Source organism: Ptychodera flava, chromosome 7, assembly GCF_041260155.1.
Source record: "Ptychodera flava strain L36383 chromosome 7, AS_Pfla_20210202, whole genome shotgun sequence".
Classification (NCBI taxonomy): Eukaryota; Metazoa; Hemichordata; class Enteropneusta; family Ptychoderidae; genus Ptychodera; species Ptychodera flava.
In genome coordinates, this window is record NC_091934.1 from 7,579,824 (window position 1) to 7,607,159 (window position 27,336).

A 27,336-nucleotide genomic window follows, 5' to 3' on the forward strand; every position below is an offset into this window, starting at 1 on the left:
TTATAGTGTTAGCCACCTCACATTCATGATTTAGATTTTCATCATAATTGCATGTTATGTTCTGTAATTTTGGATCTCACAAGACAGGCGAAGTTTGGCAAGTTTGGTGAGTGCATCACACGTGAAAATCAATACAATCAAAACAAAAACGTAATCTCTGACAAACACTTATCACGGAAAGACCAGATCGAGTATGTGGAGAACTTTGTTCGTAAAGAAATCAGGAATTTAATTCAAATTAAGAAGTTCTTATACTACTTTATAAATCTTTTTTATTCAACCAATCATGATAATGTGTGGATTAGAAGTATGGGGAAGTACTTTTTTCCTATCCGTTGCATTCTGGCTTCAGAGATCCGTCATCTGTGCACTGTTTAAGGGACTTGGTGTTTTTGATATATAAATTTCGTAAACTTGGCATAGGAATTTTTGTTTTTTGATTTGTAAAAACGAAACCTTCCTTATCACCCTTTTGATTATTTACAGTCGATCGAACGTAGCAGATATACAAGATTCAAACGTTACCGAAATTTATGTGTTTCGAAATTGCTCACAGCTGCAGGTCAATTGACTATCAAACTATAAGTGAAAAAATATGGAATAATTTACTTGCGGATCTGAAAAGCCTAACATCAAAATATCGGTTCAGGAAAGGATTAAGGCAATACCTTGTTGATGAAATATATTTTATCCCTTGTGATACCATGGCGTTTATTTGTAGAATTTGTTTCAACAACATCATTATCATTCATCTTTGTGTACTTATTAATCTCCATTTTTATATATGTACCAAAGATTACCAATCTGTTGGCAGCAAACTAAAGTTGGTATTTTCGCTGGCAGAGTTAATATAGTCCCTCTATTTTTTACATTTTCTAAAAACTGTGGTACTGTTTCAAGTATTTTAGCATTTGATTAAGCTAATTATCACTGTTTTTAAATATTTTACTAATTACTTACTTTCAGCGAAAAATATTTCACGTGTTTGCCAACTGCAAAGCAGTTTTAAACAGGTCAAGTGTCATTAAATAATGTTTGAATAGGAAACCATTGTCAAGAAATTATTTCACGCTAAATTACTAATGCAAATTAGTTATCCGATACTACTTTCTCTTAGTAAATATTGTCGCTTGCTCCTGAACAACAATAAATATTGAAGCGGATTGTATCTCTGTGGAAGAAAATAAGTATTATGATTGGCAGAACTGTGTTTTTTTGAACATTTGGTAACAAAATTCTGATATATTAAATATCGTGGCACGGACGGAACAAATTACGACTACAACGGAAGTAGTACAGGCGAAACCTTCGGTAAAGCCGTCGACATCTGCAAGATTTGCTGTAGTCCCGACTGAAGACGTCAACGCTCTCGTTGGGTTAGCAAAAATCAAAAATACCGTTATGAAAATGCGTCAAGGTGTTGCTGTTTTCAACGATTAGCGTCGGACATTAATAACGGAAACTCCTAGCCTATGAATCGTACTTGACCCACTACTTGCCAGATTTTACGTCAGCCAACGGAAACATAGCGACGAAGAGTATGAGCAAGATTCGGTATCCAGTGAACATAAATCAGTCGCTAACGAAGATAAACAACAGCAAATGAGTAACATATTGAGTATGGTTGATAACAAATTCAACCTGTGACCGAGCATATCGACTAAAGATACTGCAGTATCAGTGTCGGCCATGGCACAGACACAATTCTGTGGCCATGGCCAGCAACGCGATCGATAGATCGGCTCCTTAAAACAACGCAACGATCAGTACTTCGCAATCCTTTCAATGGCGTAGCCAGCAAGTTCATAACCAGTTATCCGGGCTATTCTCCAGGTACTCCAATCTCCGGCGGAGTCTTCAACTTCATGATCAGAAGGATAAAGTCGGCCATTTTTCATGAATTTTGTTTGATGTGGGATGCTTTTTGTATTGTTTGACATGTCGAAAGATACAGTGAATGGATGGGTGGGTGACCATGCATATATTAGACCCTGGTATTGTTCTACGCGATAGACGGAACCATCGCGAAAATGAATTAATGGCCATGACCATTAATTCATTTCTGTCACATTCAACACAGTGTTCATAGGAAACAACTCTTCAATTCGTCTTTCTTCGCCAGATGTCCGTCAGTCCGTGCACCACAATCTTCCACGCGCCATAGATCAGCCGTACATGGACTCTTATTAGTCTAGGACTCAATTTCGAGCAAATTTTGAAGTTTCAGTCATTCGAATTTATATTACAATTGATCTTGTTTCTCTAAATGTCAATTTAATGCTTCGCTTGGAAAAGTCTCTCGGCATATACCTTTGGAACGCCAGAGCGCGACCTTTGCGGTCACGGGGTTCTGTCATTTAACTCCATAGGTTTCAAAAACCTCTTTTCATGAATGCCAACACACATAATATATATTGATGACACTGAAATGATGTAAATTACAATAAAAAAATTCTTGAAGACGACAATAAAGACTAAAAAAAACCCAAAAGTGAATAAAATCATAAGAAATAACATTCAGACGATCCCACTAAGTACAGCGTTCAGCGTTCAGCGGTACCTCTAGAACATTGGAGATGTTTCTTATGCTCTCAAACTTTCAAAAGTGCAAAATACTTAAACACAAAAAATGGGACACAGACTGGCACTGATGGCGAGTGTACCCATATTATTTGATTTTAACATCGTTTGTGTGAAGTTGGCAGACGACGACAGAACTTCAGGTATAAAGTTTGTTGTTTTGGGCCTTCAGTGCGTTCCTAATGTGGTGGTAGGAGCGTTTGGCATTCGAATCAACGATTTAGCTGCCATCGGATGTAGAAATTACCATTTAGTCTAGACTCCCAAAGCCCCTTGTTCGGTACACAGCACTCTTTTTGAAAGTAAAACTTTATTCACAAATGAAAATTTTATAGAAAATATGTATATCGTCAACGTGAAGCATCATAGCTATATGACTGTAAATAAGTAAAGCGAAGGAATAGTGCAATTTAACAATGACACAAGTGCGTTTGCAAGCTTTATATCCAAAGCTCACTTTTTTGCCTCTTGCCTCTATGAGAGCAATCCGTCCGCTTCTGATGCCATTGTGAATCTCATTTTTTATTTGAACTCTTTATACAGCAGTTGATACTCTCTGTTGGTATATACCAGTATCTGTGAACAACATATCTCTTTCCATACAGTTTTACCGACTCCCTGAGCCGAGCTACGGTCGATTCAACTCTGAGGGCGCCCGTATGGCCTTGAGCAGTGCGCATAGCTGTAGCAGTCGAGAGGTTCAGAGGCCTTGTCTCAGATTTAGCATTGGTTCACGGTAAGTGGGCCAGCTGTATGACGTTGGCAGCCGATGACAGAAATTCAGGTACGTTTGTTATCTTAATCTGCTATTGCCGTGGTCGGAGCGATCGACGTTTGATTTCTAACGCTTGGTAAAGTCATCAGAGGTTGAAATCATAATTTGTCCGGAATCTCTCAACTCCCCTCGTTCACAGGAGGAACACAGCTCTGATCTTCTACTACACGCCCTCAACAATCTTCCATCCTAGATAATCTCAGACTGCACTGCATGAGCTTGCTCAGCGTCGCGTGCCGAACGTCGTACCTGCGTCTGCGTTTGATTTGCGGCTAAAGAGGCGAAGCCGCGGGCAACTGGAAGTTGCGATAGTTCGCGGTGCTGCAAATTGCTCGTGGCTCAAATCAAGCACAGAGGCAGGTACGAGGTCATTTGAGACGAGAGCTACTTGTGCGTGGATACGCAGCTTAGCTGTCACAGACAAAATTGATAAATGTCTTTGTCTGTAGGCGTATCCATCCCGCTAGAGTCAGGGGTCATTGCAACAGAACAGCTGCGAGCCAACGCATAGGTTATATCGGTACTTTACGGCTACACCGATCGCTATCGCTGATTTAGCTGGCAAAATGATGAAATATATATTATCTACTTGTCTTTGAATAAATCATAGACAGTAGAAGAAACAACTGTCTATGAGTAAATCAACCTGTACCCGCTTTATCAAAAAATCTCTACTTCTGCTGTCTCAACAATAAGAACATGCATTTCACTACTATTTTTGCTTGAGCCGTCGACGGTTTCTGCGACATTTTCCATCTCGCGTATAACCAATTGAATACTTTGGACAGCAAATTAAAGTTCAAATTGGAGCAAAAACCGAACAGCTAGTAAAAACCGGAAAGGGGTGAAACTATCAGTGTCCTTGGCAAGATGATGCATGGGAGTAAAGAACTGTACCGAACCGTATGCATGTATGCATCTTACATCTAATCATGGCCCCTCTATCCACAGTCTCCCCGTGTGTGGAAGAACTGTGCTTTATCTAAAGAGGGACACTGATCTGATTCATATGCCCAAAGAGAAATAAACCACGAATACTATTAGGTATACACGGAGGGGTCCCCGGGAAGGGGTATCAAGAGGAACAGAAAACACTATTACTTAATCGTTTAAAGAGTACAGTACAGACGGTGACCTTGTTACAGAGGTCACTTTGACGTCAACATTGCTATAATGTGACCATTGAGCTAATAAAATCACATAAACAAGTCCATAAAACGGTAATGATATTGGCGTAGCAAAGTGAGAGGGTTTCGATCACGCATGATCAACATGTACAGTGCAATGGATCATATGACGAGTTTGCATTTCAATTGTGTGTAAATAAAAACTGTTCAGATCGTGTAGGTGTCTTTACGAACACAAGCACAGGAGAAGGCACAACACTTGGCCGTGTGTGACAATTTGTAGGAAATGAACGGTGTTACCTATGAAGACATTTAGTCAATACTCTGTCTCTGTATCCCTACGTCCTCTTGCTAACTATTCCGGCCCCCAAGTTAAACGTAGAGCGGTAGTAACCGCTTTGAATTTTCATGTGAAGTAACGGATACGAACATATTTGAGTCTGGAAGAAATATTTTGCCCGCTGACGTCGTATAAAATTCAGGCAAAATGAAGTAATTTCCTTCTCATCGTGAGAGAAAATCAATTGATTATAAAGAATGTGGATTGATATGCAACCTCCTAGACTGGCCCTTTCTTGGACGTACAGTGTATAGTTAGTCGGTCCAATCCGTGACTCGGCAATGTACGCAACATTTATACGAGTGTATTGCATCTATTTCGCGACAATCTCACCACAATGACAGTCTGCTGAAGTTCATTCCTGTATTCCGGATACTGTGTCTTGATATCAAAATGCCTCATACTTGGTACATTTCGTGAAATTTCAAGAACGACGAAACAGTTAAGATATCCATCATTCAATGCCCAGTCATCACTGGGTTTACACTTAGATTTAGGAGAGAGATCAATAAAGTAAGCCAAAAATGGATAATAAAGATTTAATTTTATTCAAAGGTTTATTACTTACTTACTATGTACTTACTATGTAAATGTCACAATTCTTAAGCCAAACGCATCCATGAGTGAAAAGACTCAGACAACCACAATGGTTTTCTGCAGACATTCTCGATCTTATTCATGTAAGAGATTATCATCTTGTTAAAGCAACCTGCTCAAAATTCCCCAATGATTGGTTACTTTATAGATATCTGAGAAACAGAGCTGTTCATTCAATTTCCTATGCAAAGAGACAGTATTATCGTGACATTTTTAGGAACCATTCCAGAAACCCCTCAGTTATTTGGCGTTCAATCAACGAAATTCTCTCCCTTGGTGATTCCAGATCACAAAGCCCTCTCATTCAATATGAGAGGAATACACTTACTACTCATAAGAACATTGCCCAGGCATTTAATACTCACTTTACTGGTATTGTTCGTAAGTATCGCCATTCCCTTGGTCCAACACCTGATTTAAGCCTTATTGACGATCGGGTTATTTCTCAAACTGGTGGTAACATGTATTTTCACATTCCTGCGATTTCCGTTAAATTTGTTGAAGGGCTGCTTTCTTTATTGAATGAATTTAAATCAGCTGGTAGCGATAATATTCCTCCAAAGCTTCTGAAGTTTGGTGTCACTTGTGTTGCAGAATCTGTTACTGATATATTTAATAGTCTATCAACAGTGATGTATTTCCTGATTGTTTTAAATGTGCCAAGGTTATCCCAATACATTTGGGAGGAACTAAGCACGATGTTTACAACTATGGACCTATCTCCCTTTTACCAGTTCTTTCTAAAATCCTGGAAAAGCATGTATATATTAGTCTTTATAATTTCTAGCAGTCATACAAACATATTGCCGATTCACAGTCTGGTGTCAGACAACATCACTCTTGTCACACTACTTTACTCAAGTTTACTGATCAGCTGTTACACACTCAGGGTTTATACAGTGGTGTTATGTATTTAGATTTATGTAAAGCCTTCGATCTCGTTGACCATGAAATGTTGTTTACAAAACTTTCTATGTACAGGCTTTCCGAAAAGCCCGGGGCTAATTCTTATGTTTATTTTAAACTATTAGTGCGACAGGTGTTTAACCAACAGGCGGAGAGAAGTTTTTTGCCAGCTGCAATCACCATGACGGCTTTTGACGATGTCTTGAAGAACGTGGTTGGTGATTTTGGGGTCTTCCAGAAACGGAGTTGTATTCTACTTGCCTTGGTCAACATCATTATTGGCATGACTTCCATCTCCACTGTCTTCATCCAGGCTGACACATACCACTGGTGCAAAGTGCCTGACTCCGAGCTTTGGCTGGAGACATGTGAATCTTTGAATATCAGCAGCAATTGTGTGAACACAGTCAGAGATATGGCAATACCCAGAGACATAGCGAACGATGGCTGTCAGACAAGTTGGAAATTTAGCAGCTGTTTGAGATATGAAAACGTGACTTTTGATACAGTTTTTACAAACTTTGCAAATAATTCAATTAAAACGATAAGATGTGATCATGGGTGGGAGTATGACACAACGCAGTACAAGTCAACAGTCATTCAGGAGGTAGGTATTTGTGTTCTTGCAACGAAATGTTGAATAAAGCACCTGTCCTATTTTACAATTTTTTGCATGGATGTCGTGCATCACCCGCATTTCTCCGACATACGTCGAAAATCCTTGGGAGTACTACAATTAACCTATGAAACTTCAAGGGTTTAAATCTTCCATTTTCTAGACCCCAGCAGTGTCCTCGTAACATATTGTTCACATAGTCTGAAAATCAATTAAATGTTTAGGTATTTCAAATACTTGAGTTAGCAGCTTGTTTCATTTAAGCGTTCATTTAGACTTGCAAAACTTTTTGCCATGTGCATAGGAGAATTTTTTTGGAAATTGGATGATAAAATATTCCCTAGAAAGTGCAAGTTAGATAATTTCCCAATATTTAATGAACAAAGCAACTAAAATGTTCTTTTAAAAATGTGTTTGCGACCCGTTTCTTTGTGGGCAGGCATTTTCCAAAGGTAGTGTTGAGTAGGGGCAGTTCTGACGCACAAATTTTGTTGGATCCCGCTAATTTTAGAATTCCTTTTAATCTTATTGAAAGGAAATTATCAGTCGTGAGCACATCAACATCAACGAATTAAGTTCGAGCATTATTGTATGGCTCTGCATTATGCACTCTTTTGGCGTTGTATAAAGTAGCAAGCGTGCAATTTGCTACATTCCAATTTAGCTTTGATGTTAACATACAGAGGCTAATGTCGTATCAGTGTCTGTTCACAAATTTCTTTATGTACGTCTGCCTAACAGTGCGGCAACGGAGTCGCGACATACAAGATTTTATTGCACACGAACGCATTTGACTTTGTTGCGACCGTGACAGAAAGAGAGTGAATTCTGTCTTACATAATGTTGTTTAAAGCCTCTAGTATTTGTAACAGATATTGTAAATCACATTATGTAAAACTGCATGCTTCAGTTAATATCATTTTAGGAAAACAGGAGGGTTAGAGGTTGGTAATTGAGAGGTTTACAGGAAATTAAAAAAGTGCCGCTGCCGAACGACCAATAACTGGTTTCAATCAAAGTCCTTCTGATTCACTGTTCTTCGCTGTATTCAGAGCTTCATGTACAGCAGCCTTTGAATAAACCTGTCCCTTTACCATTTCTTTTAGTTTGATCTGGTGTGTGACAGATCCTACCTCAATGCTTTGGCGATATCTTTTCAAATGGCTGGCATCGTGGTTGGTAATATCGTATACGGACCGCTATCAGACAGGTAAATCGACTAGGTGAATTTGAATATAAACAAAACAAACAGATATAAGCTAAGCTACAGACAACCGAACACGTTATCAGCACATATTTATTGTGTCAATATGTAATTTGGCAACACAGGTACTATTATCATGTTTTACAGATTACAAAATACTGTAGTACTAGAGAGTTCGGTAAGATGAAAATTTTCTACATATTTCTTCATCTTTACAATGCGCCACTCATATCAGCTGACTAGCAGTCAAATATGGTTGTGTGGGCACTTCAGTAAGATGTTATTGTATGAATCCAACAATGTCTATCGCAATGTCGTAAGGGTTTGCTATGTAATAATAAAACAGTTCTGATACAGTTCTGTAGAGGTAAAACACCATATAAAGTCATACGTCCAGTTTCAAAATTTATTTATTTGTGTGTGTGTAAAGCAATGAAAAGTTGTGGCATTGTGATCAAAAACGCCCAATAGAAGAATAAGTACCATATATTCGTGCAAAATTTCATCTAGTTGGATTGACGACGACGTCGGTTGTCATTTTCGTATTTTCTAGTTATCTATAAAGATAGTGGAATTCCTCATCCCTTTTAATGCATAAGTACAATAATACCAGCAAAACAAACAGTTAAACGAAGCTATACTAATGTTTATATGGGCTTTGCCTTTCTAGGATATTATGACGTGTGCACAATTAACTTGCACTAGAGCGCCCACTACTTGTATATGCATTGCAGTGCAAATACAGAAAGCATTACGCCATAATCATATGAACACAGGTAAAAGGGATCATTTTTTTTGCAAGCAACTGTTATTTCGTAAACAGTGGTCATCTTCAAGCGCGAGAAGTAAATTTTCGGCATGGAATATTCAACTGATGATACCTTCTACAGAATTAGAGAGATGATGTGATTCATTGAAAACTTGAGGCAAAAGACTTGAGCAGGAAATGTTCTGTTTTTTACACTAGCCTTTGATACTCAAACAAGTAAACAGCACACTACTCATTCAGAACAGGGGATGACACGAACATAGATAATGGGAAGTCCAACCTGGTAAAAAAATAATGGAACTTTGATGTATATCGTTCGGCCAAACTTCAGACGACGAAAAGAAGCGTTCGAAGCACAGTTTTTAGCGTTTGTTCACTTCAAACGTACGTGAGAATGACAGAATACCATGGAGTGACTGCAAGTGTTTGTATTCGGGCTAGCGGTGTATCCTGTTGTACCCGCACTCACCGGACTCACTGCACTGTCTCATGTGAAGCCTTCGATCTCGTTGACCATGAAATGTTGTTTACAAAACTTTCTATGTACAGGCTTTCCGAAAAGCCCGGGGCTAATTCTTATGTTTATTTTAAACTATTAGTGCGACAGGTGTTTAACCAACAGGCGGAGAGAAGTTTTTTGCCAGCTGCAATCACCATGACGGCTTTTGACGATGTCTTGAAGAACGTGGTGGTGATTTTGGGGTCTTCCAGAAACGGAGTTGTATTCTACTTGCCTTGGTCAACATAATTATGGCATGACTTCCATCTCCACTGTCTTCATCCAGGCTGACACATACCACTGGTGCAAAGTGCCGGACTCCGAGCTTTGGCTGGAGACATGTGAATCTTTGAATATCAGCAGCAATTGTGTGAACACAGTCAGAGATATGGCAATACCCAGAGATATAGCGAACGATGGCTGTCAGACAAGTTGGAAATTTAGCAGCTGTTTGAGATATGAAAACGTGACTTTTGATACAGTTTTTACAAACTTTGCAAATAATTCAATTAAAACGATAAGATGTGATCATGGGTGGGAGTATGACACAACGCAGTACAAGTCAACAGTCATTCAGGAGGTAGGTATTTGTGTTCTTGCAACGAAATGTTGAATAAAGCACCTGTCCTATTTTACAATTTTTTTGCATGGATGTCGTGCATCACCCGCATTTCTCCGACATACGTCGAAAATCCTTGGGAGTACTACAATTAACCTATGAAACTTCAAGGGTTTAAATCTTCCAATTTCTTGACCCCAGCAGTGTCCACGTAACATATCGTTCATAAAGTCTGAAAATCAATTAAATGTTTAGGTATTTCAAATACTTGAGTTAGCAGCTTGTTTCATTTAAGCGTTCATTTAGACTTGCAAACATTTTTGCCATGTGCATAGAAGAATTTTTTGGAACTTGGATGATAAAATATTCCCTAGAAAGTGCAAGTTAGATAATTTCCCAATATTTAACTAAAATGTTCTTTTAAAAATGTGTTTGCGACCCGTTTCTTTGTGGGCAGGCATTTTCCAAAGGTAGTGTTGAGTAGGGGCAGTTCTGACGCACAAATTTTGTTGGATCCCGCTAATTTTAGAATTCCTTTTAATCTTATTGAAAGGAAATTATCAGTCGTGAGCACATCAACATCAACGAATTAAGTTCGAGCATGGCTTTGCATTATGCACTCTTTTGGCATTGTATAAAGTAGCAAGCGTGCACTTTGCTACATTCCAATTTAGCTTTGATGTTAACATACAGGGGCTAATGTCGTATCAGTGTCTGTCCACAAATTTGTTTATGTACGTCTGCCTACCAGTGCGGCAACGGTGTCGCGACATACAAGATTTTATTGCACACGAACGCATTTGACTTTGTTGCGACCGTGACAGAAAGAGAGTGAAGTCTGACTCGGCGATTTTCCTCTTAAATAATGTTGTTTAAAGCCTCTAGTATTTGTAACAGATATGGTAAATCACATTCTGTAAAACTGCATGCTTCAGTTAATACCATTTTAGGAAAACAGGAGGGTTAGAGGTTGGTAATTGAGAGGTTTACAGGAAATTCAAAAAGTGCCGCTGGCGAACGACCAATAACTGGTTTCAATCAAAGTCGTTCTGATTCACTAATCTTCGCTGTATATACACAGCTTCATGTACAGCAGCCTTTGAATAAACCTGTCCCTTTCCATTTCTTTTAGTTTGATCTGGTGTGCGACAGATCCTACCTCAATGCTTTGGCGATATCTTTTCAAATGGCTGGCATCGTGGTTGGTAATATCGTATACGGACCGCTATCAGACAGGTAAATCGACGAGATGAATTTGAATATAAACAAAACAAACAGATATAAGCTAAGCTACAGACAACCGAACACGTTATCAGCACATATTTATTGTGTCAATATGTAATTTGGCAAGACAGGTACTATTATCATGTTTTACAGATTACAAAATACTGTAGTACGAGAGAGTTTGGTAAGATGAAAATTTTCTACATATTTCTTCATCTTTACAATGCGCCACTCATATCAGCTGACTAGCAGTCAAATATGGTTGTGTGGGCACTTCAGTAAGATGTTATTGTATGAATCCAACAATGTCTATCCCAAATGTCCTAAGGGTTTGCTATGTAATAATAAAACAGTTCTGATACAGTTCTGTAGAGGTAAAACACCATATAAAGTCATACGTCCAGTTTCAAAATTTATTATTTGTGTGAGTGTAAAGCAATGAAAGTTGTGGCATTGTGATCAAAAACGCCCAATAGAAAAATAAGTACAATATATTCGTGCAAATTTCATCTAGTTGGATTGACGACGACGTCGGTTGTCATTTTCATATTTTCTGGTTATTCTATCAAGATAGTGGAATTCCTCATCCCTTTTAATGCATAAGTACAATAATACCAGCAAAACAAACAGTTAAACGAAGCTATACTAATGTTTATATGGGCTTTGCCTTTCTAGGATATTATGACGTGTGCACAATTAACTTGCGCTAGAGCGCCCGCTACTTGTATTTGCATTGCAGTGCAAATACAGAAAGCATTACGCCATAATCATATGAACACAGGTAAAAGGGATCATTTTTGTTTGTAAGCAGCTCTTATTTCGTAAACAGTGGTCATCTTCAAGCGAGCGAAGTAAATTTTCGGCATGGAATATTTAACTGATGATACCTTCGACAGAATTTAAGGGATGATGTGATTCATTGAAAACTTGAGGCGAAAGACTTGAGCAAGAACTGTTCTGCATTTACACTAGCCTTTGATACTTAAACAAGTAAACAGCACACTACTCATTCAGAACAGGGGATGGCACGAACATAGACAATGGGAAGTCCAAGCTGGTAAAAAAATAATGGAACTTTGATGTATATCATTCCGCCAAACTTCAGACGACGAAAAGAAGCGTTCGAAGCAGTTTTTAGCGTTTTTTCACTTCAAACGTACGTGATAATGACAGAATACCATGGAGTGACTGCAAGTGTTTGTATTCGGGCTAGCGGTGTATCCTGTTGTACCCGCACTCACCGGACTCACTGCACTGTCTCACAATGCTGTCACCGTACTGTCCTGAAATACTTGTACTGTGTACATTCAAATAAAATAACTTAAACTGGAAAATTGATTCTTCATTATTTCAGGATTGGTCGTATGAAAACATTCACGATAAGCCTTGTTCAATTTTTAGTATGTGCTACAATCAAGGCCACGGTACCATTCTTTGCAGTTTTCGTAATATGTCGGTTTGCTGCATCGGTGGCAAATCATGGGATGTATATGACAACATTTATTCTAAGTGAGTATCCTCAATACCCTATGTGATATTTTTTTCTTTAAACGATCCTACATTTCTTCGTTTGATAAAATGTATGCATAGTGTTGTTAGAGACAGTTGTAAACATATTTTAGCTAGACTTCACCAAACCATTTGATGAATTTCACTGTCATACTTTTACATACTCAAAAATATGTCTTGTTCCTTAAACTGCAAGGGGGAAAATGTACACACTTGTGGCACATAAATTGACCAGTCCTCGGGAATGAAGGTTGAGAAATTTTCGTCGATGACATTGCGATAAAAGTCTTTTTCTTTTCTCCTGTATAAAAACATGTTCGTTTCATACGCCCGCGCGATAAAGTTTGAATAGACCGTTAATTCTAAAAATAAAATGAGGGGTAAATAACAAGTTCGAAGATCAAAGGAATGAATTTTGTTGGATTAACCATGGCATAGTTACGGTAAAATGCGTGACATAGAAGGATTCCGACACTAGGTTTCCTTAATCATTGAATATTATTGTAACTAAACCAACAATTGAAATTAAGGTAAGTATTTTTAAAATGTCCGCCAGCAATGATGACTTATCAACACACAGAATCCCTCAGTGGCTCGCATTCAATATTCTCGGTTTAAACTCAGTTGCTATCTGTGGTTTCAGAAAACAATTCTTCCAAGGGCGACATTATTTAAATGCAAATTAGAATTTGATGCCATCCTCAACCGATGATGTCTATTAAATAAATCGATTGGTGCTTATCAGAAACTCTTTCTTCTTGACAGTGACTGAAATGGTTGGTCCTTCAAAACGAGGCTTCGTAAGTGCTATGTTTTTCGTGTCATTTGCATTGGGTTACATGGCGTTGGTAGTGGTTGCGTACATATTCAGGCATTGGAGACACCTCATACTGGCCATATCTCTACCATCAACAGCATTCTTTTTATATTCATGGTAAGTAAGTTATGCATCTTTTAACGTAATATCTATGCTATGACCAGCCGTGACGTAAAAAAGATCTTGCTTGTGCAGAGAAAATTGTCGTGTTTCGCACTGGAATTTGAACAAATATTTTGATTGAATTACATATTATATTACTTCTTTAAGCATACTATTTGTCAGTAGCTGTTGCTCAATTTCTCTTTCAGGACTGTGGCGAGAGAACAATAAAAATATTATTATGTAACAATGACAACAAGGGTACTACAATGCACTCTCATAGCAAAGAATATTAAATACTTAATTCGCTTAAGTTCTTCAAAATAAATCGAAACCGATCTCCCACCTGGATTTAAGAAAAACTTTTTTATGATTTTAGAGATTTAAGATTCACTGCTATCTTTTTTAGGTTTATATCCGAGTCGGCGAGATGGCTCCTCGCTGTTGGCAAAACACGCCAAGCGGAGGCAGTCATGCGCAGAATGGCCCGTGTGAATGGCATGCCCGTATCTGACGATATGTTTACTGAATTGAATGGCAAAGCAAATGATGACGCTATTGAAAAGGTTAGTAAATGTACCTTTAGTGCAAACTATTACAAAGACAAACGTGTCTTGCCTGACCAAATAGGTAGAACAAATTAAACACTGCATTAAGTCATCGCCCACAATGTCGTCTTTCTGACAAAACTACTATAATGCCCTGTCACAATGAAATTAAAAAAACCAAGAGGGTATGCTCGAACTCTCCGAAAGAAACTTTAAACAACCCCCTCGAAAATTGAGATTACATTTAAAGGTCACTGTGCAAAATTTGATACCAGATAAACAAATCACACAATATCTTCTGACAAGTAAATTTCAATAGGACCACCATCACTATATTAATTCTCTTTAAAAAACACAATTTCGGACTTTCACTAAAATAAGCCGCTGAAAACTTTGCTTTGTATTATAACTGTGAACTTTTGAGTCTAAATATCTGTCCCCGAGGCGCATTCCACCCTAAAACACCATAAGCGGTCGTTCTGGGCACTTCGTCGAATAGCAAGATGTGATATATTCAATGTACATACCGTCCTCCCTGTAACAAAAATCAAATATAATATCAATGAATTTCACCCTTTGTAATGTTATGGAAGTAATGAGGATGAATTGTGTCATTTCTAACGCAGATTACTGAAGAAAAGGTTGTTGAGTCTAACTGGTTTGGAGTCTTCGATTTGTTTAGGTATCCACACATTCGAAAGAAAACTATAATAGTTTCTTTCCAGTGGTACGTTTGTTACGTTTTCATACAATCTCATGATTTTTTCCCAACTTATAGGTTCTGTGCCTGTTCTAAACAGCAAATAACGTGTTTCCGGCATTATTTTGAATCGATATAAAGTGTCTTTTGCAATGTTCTGCTCAGTGAAACGTTTTTTTTCAGATTTTATGACAAGTAGCTCATCTTGCTATGTGGGAGAGTAAAAAGGAGAAATATTCTCGGATTATCCGACTTACCTCCAAACAGAATATGACCATATCATAGGCATTCAAGCGTGGTTCACAGTAAACTGAACAACAGTGATAGCACCTTATGTTCTAACTTTAAAATTTTGACAAAAAGTAGCGCATTATGCTCCTTCTCTTTATTTTTATTAAATCTATTTAATGTTATTCTTTAATGAATAAGGTTTATTTTGTACGTTTTAAAGTATATCTGCTCCGACTACTTTTCCGTTTGTCAGGTTCTGTGTTTCTCTAACATACTATGGTCTTGTACTGAGTGCGACATCACTTGCTGGAAACGATTATGTCAATGTTGCCATAGCTGGCGCTGTTGAGGTCCCTGCGTATGTTATCATATCGACGTTGATAGATACCAAGCTTGGACGCAGGTTTTCATATTTCGGAACAAGTCTGTTGACTGGAATGGTATTTATCTCAATTGTACTTGTACCAAAATGTAAGTCTCAATATGTTTATGTGCGTTATCTTTCACGAAAGTGTGTTGGTAATGACTTTGTGGCCATATGCCTCATACTCTGAGTGCATTTTCATCTTGCCCTTTGTCACCTCTTTCTTCTCCGGGACTCGTGCCTTAATCGACATGTGTGTCAAGTCGTGGATATGTCGGTTTTCAATTCTTAAGATGTGCTAGGTCTATTCAAGACTTCAGCCACTTTTGTTCTTTCTGAGCTTATAGTGAAAATTTAAATCTCAGTGCTGGATACGAGATTGCAGAGCAGTATAGATGGAAAAACAAGAAACATGAAGCATTTTGAATGTTTCGGGACGTTTCACAGATTCACGACTGTGCCACACAGGCAAATTCGTCTTTTTGCGATGGGAAGCAACAAGTCTGCTGTGTTCAAAAATGCTTTAAAATGCTATAATCAAACCTTCAAAAACAAAGCCAAAGTATAAGTTCGGAATAATCTAAACAGGTTTCAGGTCTTAAATTGAAAGACAACCCATTCAGTCTTTTATGATCAATATAGCATCTGGCAATTACAATATGACAAAGGAATGTATTCTTTGTCTGACAGAGAAACTAATCATAGTTAATGCTGATAGATAAACCCTGTTAAACAAGCGTGCCGAGTAGGGGTTAATATATGAATATGAAAATGTTACATATCAAACTCGCAAACCACAGACTACAAAAATCGAACGATCTATCTTCAAAAGAATGTAAATATATCGAACTGAAAACAGATCAGACCAGTTTGTTATTAGTTTTCTAGTCAGCTTCATCCTCATTATTGTTCATAACATAGGTGGTGACGTGCAATGGGTAAACACGGCACTCAATATGATCGGTAAATGTACAATTACGGCGCTTTACTCCTTGTCATACACCTATGCGGCTGAGTTGTACCCAACAGAAGTAAGGTTAGTTGCTCTTTAGTAGAACTTTTCTCTGCAATGAAGTATTCGTTCTTCTGCTCAAATTCTATACATCCTTGTTATTTTGAAAATGTAGTTGGTGTACTTGGTAGGGGAGGAGTGTCGAAGACGAACAGCCTTGAGTTTAATCTGAGAGGGAATAAACGACGTCTGTACAGGAAAATTACCATCTGTTTGAGAACACATCGAAATAGTAATGAACCTATAACTTTCGATGCAGACGGGTTTACACAAGATTACGCTACAATGTGCAACATACAGCGCGAGTTGCTAGGCACAAGTCATTTACGGCACAACCGAAGTGTAGCGAAATTGAGTGTATACCCGCCTGCTATGGAAGGTATTTCTTTTTTTCAACATTTGTGTTTATGGCGATAAAGTTTTTTTCTACTTTTGACATCAAAGCAGAAGATAGCAGATTCAAATATTGAACCCTCGTTGTCGAACAACCTGAAAATTTCAGCTCCCGGGATTGAGCACTGTTGATGTGACGATCCAACCTTGCTGATTTAATACATCTACATGTACACTCTGATAAAATAAAATTTGCGTGTCCTTTTGCGTGAAAGACTTATCGGGAGCTCACGTTGATTAGGTCAACAATGTGCATAGTAACTCCTTATGACTCTACCAAGCGAAGAAGCGCTTTTGGTGATTAAAAACCAAAACATGCTGTTATAATATCATACGGCGGGGAGTCCGTGACTGTTCATACTGCAGCCAATAAAACAGCATAGACAAATTTTCACACATATAATTTTCAATAACGACAATGTCATTCTCGCTATGCTTCATTTTGATGAGACATTGATAAATTTGCCTCACACATCGCCACAGACAATTGATGAGAGACATTTTGTTGAATATTTACAGGACGATAGGAGTTAGTTTTGGATGTATGGTTGCCTTATGCGGCGCTGTTTTGTCACCGCAAGTACTGCTTGCACGTACATTATGGGAACCACTACCTGAGGTAATATTCGCTACCATAATAACCATTGCTGGATTCCTTGTACTGTTGCTGCCAGAAACAAGGGGTAAGAAGTTGATGCAGAGCATTAGTGAAGGCGAGGTTAGCGACAGGTGAGGAAGTTTGTCTTAAAATGTATTCATATATATTTGTATATTTGTTTAAAACACGTTTATCTCTTACCTCAGCGGGACAAAAACGTTTCTCTGGTCTAAGGTCTTCATTGGATGACGGCAAATCATGTGTGTCCAAACTATTACTGTTTACATGATTTAAGATAAATTTTATTTCTTTTTACTCCATTGATCTTCACTCTGATACTCTCAAAATGTGAATGTGACAATGATTTTCTCAATCTCTCTGCAGGAAGACGTACATCTATGTCCTTTGAGGCTTTACATGTATCTAGCGAATGACTGTACGGCTGTACGCCGAACGTATACTTGTATTCGTATGAAGCTGAGTTCTCATAGTCTCTGTACAAATTAGGATGTAAAAAAACCCAAGTGTTTTTATATCAGTCATAGATATATTGATGCTCTCATAAGTTTTTAAACAATCCCACACTATAATCATCTCAACATTTACACAGAAGAAGTGGGAAGTGGAAATCAAAGAAAATCTGAAAGTGTTAGTCTAGCATCATACTAAACATATTTTTCGAAAGTAGACAAATTCCATGCATACCATGCTGAATTACACCTTGAAAATGCCACAATAATTGGATTTTTAATGTAATAGCATATGGTTTATCAAAACACTCTGCTATGAAATGGGCATTCCCTTTATCTTGGACACTAAACAGATGGCCTTGACCTTCCTAATGATTTTGACCTTGCAGCATATCAAATGTTGCTGTCATCCTTTTTCAATATGCAAGGAATACTTTGTACAGTAAGACTGGGTTATTAAACACACATCAGAAATATTTAATTTTATTATTCCAGTGAAATTGTTGATATCAGTAGCAGTGGAAAAGGTGCTGGAAAAACATTTGAATCAGAAAGTAGTAAGGGACCCTTCATTTTCTATGTGTGAAGAGGTTGATGGAAAATATGATCGGTACGCCACAGCACCCCATGCATAATCCAAGTCAATGGTGGGCAAATAAGCTAAAAATAATATTTGGTAAAATGAGTGAAAATGTTCCTTTTGCTATAAAAATTGGACAATGTGACCAATTTATGTCAATTTTTCCAAATATGTTAGTGTGGATAAACTGTAACAAGCGTATCTCAACAACTTCAAATGTATACAGTTTCCAAAGCGAGTTAAACAAATAAGGTTATAAACAAATAATTTTAATAATTTGCATGCCTGAATAGCCAAATTTGTTGAACAATTGGCTTCTGTAGTATAGGATTCTTCTATATTGACATGGAAATACGTGATGAAATGGTGTGTTCAGGTATTTGTCTTGTCATTGCGATATACATGTACAAACTGTTCGAAATCCATTACAGTGGAAGGCAAATCGGGTAACAAGATGTCAATTTTTCTTCAGAAATCGCCGAAAAGTGGTAAAAGCTTAACTTTGGGGCAAATCGTTGTCATTTGGTGCTGATATATGTTGAAGATTCATGCTTAAGGCGAAAAGTTTAAATTATCCTTTGCTTCCCATGAGAAGTGCACAATAAACCGTATACAAACAATATGAACAGCTCAATTTGGAGATCACCACAAATTCAGAACTGCTAAAACGCATGATTGTTCTATCTTGTTACAGTACTACATGATTCAAAGATGTGTACAGGTATTTAGCATGTCATTAGCAAGGACAAACTAAAGACAATTTTGAAGTATTTAAGGGCTATAGCCTTTTGTTAAAATAGGCTCAAAATAATTTTACTAGAAAAATCTGGTGAGTGTTTAAGCTATATTAATACTTAGTTAATACTCTATGAACCATATAGACTAGACAGATGTGATTGCATTTCTACAGTCTGTGAAAAACAAAGAAATGCAATGTAATGTACAATTGATGCAAAATTTACAGGACTTTCTCGCAGTGCTGATTTCTGATGTCAAGATGTCAGTGAATGTTTTATAGGGTCAGGTTGGTTACGCATTTTTATTGATAGGTTTTGAGGTCTGTGGTAAAACAGGGTATACCTATACTACTCTCTGTATTGTAAAATGTCACGAAAAGGAATGTTATGGCAGTGGCCAGCCAGCAAAGGACGACAAGACAACGAGATTTATGTGAGGAAAGTGTTTTTTACTGCTTTGGGTATCGATAATAGTAAAATGTAGTGGATTTTGCTGTCACCCACACTGGCAACTAAACAAATTAAATGCCATAAAGAAAAACATTGTTCTCGTGTGTGTGAGTCTCTCTCTCTCTCTCTCTCTCTCTCTCTCTCTCTCTCTCTCTCTCTCTCTCTATATATATATATATATATATATATATATATATATATATATAACAAATGTATGATATTCTTTATAAACCTGTAAGCTCACATGCATGTTTCAGATCTATTTAGTCGTCTTCTCTGCAACACAAAGCTAACCCCAACAATCATGGTTGGTATCATGCAAAATCTGCATTTGACAGAACCCCAGGACAGTTTGAAAATATCTGCTAACTCTTTGATTCAAGACATTTAGTATGAAAGGAAACTTTCATGTAAGTTTTTGATTCACGGACAAGGCTAATTGTCTAGCTTCGCATTGTTGTTTAAACGCATAGAGTTTTTGCCACAGAAGCCAATAATATAAAATACAGTCAAGGGAATGTGAAGAAGGGTGTTATAAAAAGGTCAAGAAATGATGAAGGTTGTCGTTTCGATGAAGTCTGTCACAGAAACTAGTGTTAATCGGTGCAAAAGTATCCGATAGGGTAAAGTTCCGTTGATCAATACTGGAATTCATGATATTTGTATGGGGAAGAGAAATGGGCTATTAGATATTGGAAGTAGTAGTGAAAAACTTTAAAACATTGGTGGCGCGAAAAGTGTAAAGTCAAAAATTCTGTCTTCCTGGTTTTGTAAACAAATACATTCACATGACTGTCAAACAGGAAGAGTATTGGAGTTGGGAGAAAAGTACGTATGGTCCGTTTACTTTGATAAAGTGTGTCCTATCTCAGAAAGCAAACCACACTTGCGTAAGTAAACCCTCAAGACCTCTGATAGTCTATGCCAAACCTTCGTCTTGAATGTTAGCAACAGTATCTTTATCAACATGAAACCTATATGGTGGTGGCTACATTAAAAAATTCGTTTCAAAATTATCAGATAGCCAGTTAGTCGCACAAGTAGTTTCAGAATACTTCGAATAATCAGAGTATAGAGTTGACGTTTAGAATCAAATTTATTTTTAAAATGAAGCCTTTGGTTTGTTCCTACAAATGATTAGTGAGACATCCAGGTAAATCATGGATGTACTGTTTAACTCTACTGTCAAGATGAACTTGTACAGCATTGTATTAAGATGACTGTCGAGAAAGAAACACTGTCATAATATCGAGAAATGTAAGCATTTTAATGGGTGAAAATTGATAGAGAAATGTAACAAACACAGCAGCAATATAAACATTTGTTTGCGTGACCTGAATATTACAATGAAAGTTGGAGAAACATTATACTCTAGAGTAACATATGAATATAATTGTTTTAAAGATAAAACATAGACACTATGCCACCAGTGATAGAGGTGTACATAAACTTCGGTGTCTCAAGCCTAGTAAAAAGAAAACTCAATGAGCTGTTTGCCTACTTAAGAATAAAGTCGCAATCGTTTCAATGAGCTTATAATATAACTTTCAAAATATAATGTGTAACAATTGTGATGCTAATGAAAAAAACCTTTGCTGAACTGGAATATACTGCGCCAACATCAGATTTGTACTGCTGAGCAAGTGATAATACCCTAAGGCTTAGTAGGGTTCTGCACATATTTTTTTGTTGTCTATGCCTGTTCAGTGTCATCTTAATACGGTTTCATATGTTAAATGTAGGTTGAACTAGATAAAGCCTACAATTTTTGTCAATACAATCACTAATATTTCTCTAACCCGAACATGGATCATTAAATACCTTCAAAAATGTGTACGGCAGAATTTTAAACATTCTCTGCAATAACATTCTTGTTGTTTCTGATATTTGTTTTTGCATTACCTCAGGCGTTCTACAGAATGATTTTGTTGCAATTTGAGCTATTTTTTTGTTGGTGGCGGACATTTGTGTTTTTCATCAATCTTCACTCTTTCAACATCATGTATGGAGTTGTTAAACTGCTTCCACACAGTTTCATCTTGCATGCACGCGAGACCACCTCCACGTCTTGTCTGACTTTCCTGTTAATTAAAAAATAAAACCTCAGGGAGATAATACTTGAGTTGCGCTGTCGGCGTTGGCGTTGTAACGATATAATGACAAGCACTTATATCAAATGGTCCATTGATGAAAGTTGATCATGCGAAATCGCCGTAGCACTGCCTTTCAATAGAATTTCGCGTTTACGTTTATGGTGTCAAACCTTTAGGTGCCATTGGATCAATCTTATCAGGATATATACTATTCAAACAATCCGGCACATCTACAAGATTGTCACACTCAAATGATGAAATCCTAATTGTGTACATGCATACGATTTCGTGCCCTTAGACAAATTCTATCCAATTCAGGAGGCACAAACTTCGGTAATACGTCCATTCCATAACGTTACCAATCAAGTAAACAAACAAACAAAGAGTGATAAATAAATAGAAAAAGTCATCACTCAAACAAAAGCAGTAACATCATTTACACACACACACACAGTCTCTCTCTCTCTCTCTCTCTCTCCTCTCTCTCTCTCTCTCTCTCTCCTCTCTCTCTCCTCTCTCTCTCTCTCTCTCTCTCCTTTGATATTGAAACAGAACAGTTTCACGCGTTTACACATACATTATTTCCACATTACACAATAACTGATATTATCAAGAAAGATCGAAGCCTTACAAATCTATTCAAGTCTCCTATACAAATCCATGGCTTGCCTTGATCTTGGGACACTGCCCACTTTGAGTGATCTTTCGTCGTAGTAAATTGGATATTGTATATGCCGATTGTGAATTTCAACTCTTTTATGTTTTCCACTTTGTACATTTCGTTTGTATATCGGTTTTTACCATGACAAGACATGAACTTTCCGCCAGCTCCATTCCTCCAACTTTCGACGAAAACACCTCTGAGTTTGAGTCGGTCTGCTAGATATGTGTAAATATCTATAACATAAAACAGGAAGTTTGAGTAATATTTGTTGTTGGCGTTGTTTGAGTGAGTACGACAGTGAATAGGAACCTTTTTATGCATTTGTATCTCATAATTCGCATGCTCTAGTGAGTCGTGTTTGCCACTTTCCCATTGCGTAGAATTATCTATTCTGTCGCAAATGAATTACCATTAAATATATATTTCAAACGTCGGAAAAGTTTGCAAACTCATTTGATTCAAGGGCTAAGTCAGTTTTGTTTATGTCACGTCGGCTTCAAAGAATGATAGTTTTACAGCAACTTCAATGGTATTTCGTTGATGAAAATGTTCATTGCATTAAAAAGTGAGGTAATGTGACAATAAGGCAAGAATGAATGTCCTATTTAAGTTTGTTGGCTAACCACGGGGTCCCTTGCTTACCAGTCCCGATGGTAACTGTGGAATCTACTACTCTGGGTTTCGCAAAGCTTATAAATTGACCGTCTTCTTCATGGTCTTCGTCTACCGGTTCTAGAGCGAATGCTTGCCGTTTACTCGGTCGCTCAATGTGCACAGATACTTCATCACGCTCTCTTTTCAGTGGCCGTGGTTCGATATTATGTGGATTTTGGATGTCGTATATCTGTGCTTCGTATCTGTATATTCGGTACACTTTCATATAGAAAAACATACAAAAAAACGGAAACACATTATGGTACTCGACAGACATTTCATGTAGAAACGTGCTATTTCATCAGGCATTTCAGGCATTCATTATTGGTCATGACATACATTTTGTTCATTCAAGAACAAGTGCGGGCTACATCACAACTATATCTGAAAACGAAGGTCAATTAGTGTGTTTGTCGTAACACGACCAACCCTAAAAAAAGGCCCTTTTCCCAGATATCATTGGCATTTTTTAAAAAAATCGGAGTAACTTCTCTGCTTACCATATTTTATAGGTCGCAACAAACGAAAATAAAGTAACTCAAAAGTAACTCTAAAGTAAAATAACGTAACTCCTCCGACCTAACTTTCGAAGGCATGTTACCGGAAACAAATATTTTTGGCCTAAAGGCCTCCCCAGACGAATCAACTGTGATTAATTGCTGGAGCATGCATAATAGTGGCTAGTAGAAGCACTTGGTACTCTTGAGACGTTCGCTAGGCATTTGTCAACAAGCATGAGTTATTCTATAGTAGCGACTTTTGATGGATTTTCGCGAATTTCAGAAGCCGGGGAAACCTGCAGCACTTAAAACCAAAATTTAATTTCGGCCAAGTCTCTTAGCATGAGGTACCCTGTGTAAGAGTACACTATTTTGATCGAAGACAAGTGATGTAAAATTTCCGCATTCCATCCTATCACTGAAGGGAACAATGCACAGCGATATTGTTTGGATGTTGTTTTTGGAAGTTTTCAAACTTACTTATTCTTCCCATGATGCCCTCGTTTCCATCTCCATATGTCTTACAAAACAATATTTGTCCATTATCATCAGCATTTGATGCCCAAGAGTATTGCGATCTTACGTTGGGCGACACTGGAAACTTTGGTACTGAGTGGATCATCAAGAAACCGAGAGCATTCCTATCAAATAGCAGTATGCCTGTAATTACATAAGTCAGACAAATCACATGTATGTTTGTACATTTGTGATCATTAGATCTTATTAGTTGTGTTAAAGATTATATTAATCTAACGTTTTAGACATCAATCTGCGGGAAGGACATTAAAGTAATCGTGATTTTTTTCATATTACCGGCAGAACACTCAATCATTAATGAATTATCGCAATAGTTGTTGTTAAACTTGGACAGGGTTCTCAATCTAATTAGTTGTGGCGAGAACCAACAGGCATGCAAAACGACAAGTCATGACGTTATGACGTTGCCTTTACTTGCGAACCCTCGCTAATCCCAGCAGAATTAACATGGCCATGGTAGCATATAACAGTGATGTTACTTGGTAATATGTAAACAAGGCAATACCTTTCGCGTGGGCCTTTTTTTTATTCTTTTTGCCGTCAGGTGTACTATCGCTGTAAAGCAAGTACGTCGCGTCCTGAAAGAGATATTGTGTTAGTGTCACACTGAGATAAAGGTAGCCAATGTGAAAGTTTTTAGAAAAAATTAAGATGATAAGTAAAGCTGACAGAAAGCTAGATTTTCAAACGCTCCTCAATCCATATTAAATCCTGAACCCTCTACCAGTGACAAACATTTCGATTCTACCATAATATGATGACATTCATTTCAAATCCATACTGTATTTTGTACGACTATAAAAATAACCCCAATTGAAGTTTTTCACTGCAAATCGGGGAAAATTATATTCCGGTCAACACATAATAATGTCCTTCACATTGACTTGCATGGGGACAATTTTTCTGGACTTTGCGTTATGCAGATTCAAAGAATATTATACAAAGATTAAATAAATGACGATTTACGTTTGGCAAATTATGATAAAGTTGATTCAGCGTAAAAAATACTGCGTGATCATTTTTATCGATGGATTTTTCAGGCTTGAAGTCCCAGACTTTTTCTCTCTCGTCCATATACAAGAAAGCTCTTCCATCTCTCACGGTCTTCTGCTCGTGATGTGTTATCTTTGGCAATTTGTACACGATGAACCTAGAACACAGACAAAGTGCGGGATTTAGGCATGGAAATGGATGATTAAGTTATCAACAATATTAAATCGTCACTTTGAAGAAAGGAGTCAATCGGTGGGAAGTAGTTCCCAATGATACACTTCCTGCAGAAACTATCTAACTTAAATTTTTAATAAATTGTCAGCGTGTTACGTGTTTTTGATTTCAAAATTTCACAAGTTAACTCCACATAGATTAAGATGTGAACGGACAAACTGACGAGTAGCTGAATAAATATATATATCTGTGAATGAGCTAATAATAAAATAGCAAGAAAGAAATAATTAAGTGTATTCCACTCAGATAAATCGATGGATCGATAAGTGAGCAGTGTGGTAGAGGATAAGAAGATAAATAAAATAAGTTGGTAAATAATTAATTAAAATGAGAATAAATAGAAAAACCAGAGAATACTGCAGTGATTTGAGAGGGTCAAGTTTCAGAATTTCGGACAGAGGGAGAGGGTAACTTTTCAGACACAAGGATAGGGGGAGGGTCACATTTTACAGTACAAATGTGCACGGAATTCCCCCAAGCCTTTAGCCTGGCAATGGCTACTCAAGGGAGTAGCCGTGGTCTAAACGTGACTTGATAACTTGCTCGTAGAAGGTCGTCAGATATGAAGCCACGGTTTCTTTTCACAGTTTGTTCCTTTGAACGAATGATTTGACATATTTACTCGATGTTATCGTTGAGGGCAGTTGGCACATTTTCGGTTGTCAAGAGTACTAAAGCTTTCGTGTTGATAAACAGAGAAGTCTACACATAAAAGCAGACCTTATACCAATGCATCATTACAACAGGCAATGACTAGCAAACATAAACTTTAGAGATATTTATATATCTTCTATAAGTACTCACCAATCAACATCCTGATTGTCATTATTTTTGCAGGAAAAACCATTGACAGACACGAGTGTACAGAATGCAATGGTTAAGAAAGCAACGAAGAAAATCGCAACACTGCCGTGCGCCATGGCAGCAGCGAACGTCTTGTCACGCTCCTACGCAAACAATGGCTAGACTTTGAATCGTGACGTGACTATATCACCCGGTGAAGTCATAAATCGCAGTGGACCGCGCGTTTATATTTAGGCATGAGTTCATTTTATCATCTTGTTACCCTGGGATCGAGGCCTGTAGACCATTGCGCTCCGTCAAAAAAAGTATTGATTCGTACTGAAAGCAACGTGTTGTTAAACCAAGTAGCCGTAACAAGTTGTCACATGAACGTTTCAGCGAGAGAGAGAGAGAGAGAGAGAGAGAGAGAGAGAGAGAGAGAGAGAGAGAGAGAGAGAGAGAGAGACAGACAGACAGACAGACAGACAGACAGACAGACAGACAGAGACAGAGACAGAGAGACAGAGAGACTGGGGAGGGAGAGGATGATAGAGAAAGTACCAAAAAAGATTTGCAGCGGAAAAGTAGATAGGTGTTGGTAAATGTTGTGTTCAGGGGAGGCAGCGCATTCCTTTGGTTCAAGCAAATCATAAAATATACGAAACAATTTCATTTGTTTAAAGCCCCTGTAGCTGTAACTCTTGAAATGTGTTGACCTGAAAAAGGATTTATATCTTCTCTGGTTTTCTTTAAATTCTACAAATTTAAAGGATATAGTATTCTAATCCTGAAAAGTGGGACAAGTAAATTTAAATTTTAACCGTCATTTTGATTTCCCGCCATTTTTAAAAACTGGTAATATTACAAAAAACATAGCCTATGATGTCACAGTGGAACACATTCATTATTATGCATTGGACTACTCTGTTGTTTTTATGAAGATTCCAATGCATATATGCACAGTGTAGTGTTTTTGCTTTATTTCCATGAGGGCGCCATTTTATGTTTGGGCAAACATGTATTTTTAATCTTGCTCAAAATTGCACATGCAGTCCCAGTTGACAGTTTATTGTACTTGTATAAACACCCCTCAGTGGGTTACATTGCCACGAAGATGTTTTAGTTTGGAAGTAAAATCACAAAAATAATGCTAAAAGATACAGCTATTGGG

The 27,336-nt window shown here is 37.6% G+C and overlaps 2 protein-coding genes across 2 annotated transcripts; one reads left to right on the forward strand and one right to left on the reverse strand.

Annotated features, from left to right (window-relative positions):
• The first annotated feature begins 3,260 nt into the window (after window positions 1-3,260).
• LOC139136687 (organic cation transporter protein-like) lies at window positions 3,261-19,789 on the forward strand. Its single transcript, XM_070704476.1, has 11 exons — window positions 3,261-3,364; window positions 6,451-6,932; window positions 11,105-11,208; window positions 12,551-12,705; window positions 13,471-13,639; window positions 14,034-14,190; window positions 14,799-14,899; window positions 15,357-15,574; window positions 16,389-16,503; window positions 17,392-17,601; window positions 17,855-19,789. Exons 1-11 carry the CDS (start codon window positions 3,334-3,336, stop codon window positions 17,877-17,879), a joined length of 1,767 nt encoding a protein of 588 aa, XP_070560577.1. The 5' UTR covers window positions 3,261-3,333; the 3' UTR covers window positions 17,880-19,789.
• Window positions 19,790-20,784: 995 nt separating this feature from the next.
• Window positions 20,785-26,342, reverse strand: LOC139136096 (plancitoxin-1-like). Its single transcript, XM_070703877.1, has 7 exons — window positions 26,187-26,342; window positions 25,122-25,305; window positions 24,661-24,733; window positions 24,099-24,278; window positions 23,107-23,337; window positions 22,432-22,697; window positions 20,785-21,788 (listed from the first exon to the last, which is right to left on the reverse strand). The coding sequence occupies exons 1-7, from the start codon at window positions 26,300-26,302 to the stop codon at window positions 21,648-21,650; spliced, it is 1,191 nt and encodes a 396-aa protein (XP_070559978.1). The 5' UTR covers window positions 26,303-26,342; the 3' UTR covers window positions 20,785-21,647.
• Between the last annotated feature and the right edge of the window lie 994 nt (window positions 26,343-27,336).

What these genes read in the sequence shown, in the direction of transcription:
- LOC139136687 (XM_070704476.1), top strand. Translation starts at nt 3,334, where the DNA reads ATGACGTTGGCAGCCGATGACAGAAATTCAG. An exon ending in AGTCAACAGTCATTCAGGAG is followed by an intron (nt 6,933 to 11,104) that starts GTAGGTATTTGT and finishes CATTTCTTTTAG; the next exon opens with TTTGATCTGGTGTGCGACAG. An exon ending in GCATTCTTTTTATATTCATG is followed by an intron (nt 13,640 to 14,033) that starts GTAAGTAAGTTA and finishes TATCTTTTTTAG; the next exon opens with GTTTATATCCGAGTCGGCGA.
- LOC139136096 (XM_070703877.1), bottom strand. Translation starts at nt 26,302, where the DNA reads ATGGCGCACGGCAGTGTTGCGATTTTCTTCGTTGCTTTCTTAACCATT. An exon ending in GACAATCAGGATGTTGATTG is followed by an intron (nt 25,306 to 26,186) that starts GTGAGTACTTAT and finishes TCTGTGTTCTAG; the next exon opens with GTTCATCGTGTACAAATTGC. An exon ending in GGGCATCATGGGAAGAATAA is followed by an intron (nt 23,338 to 24,098) that starts GTAAGTTTGAAA and finishes TCTATATGAAAG; the next exon opens with TGTACCGAATATACAGATAC.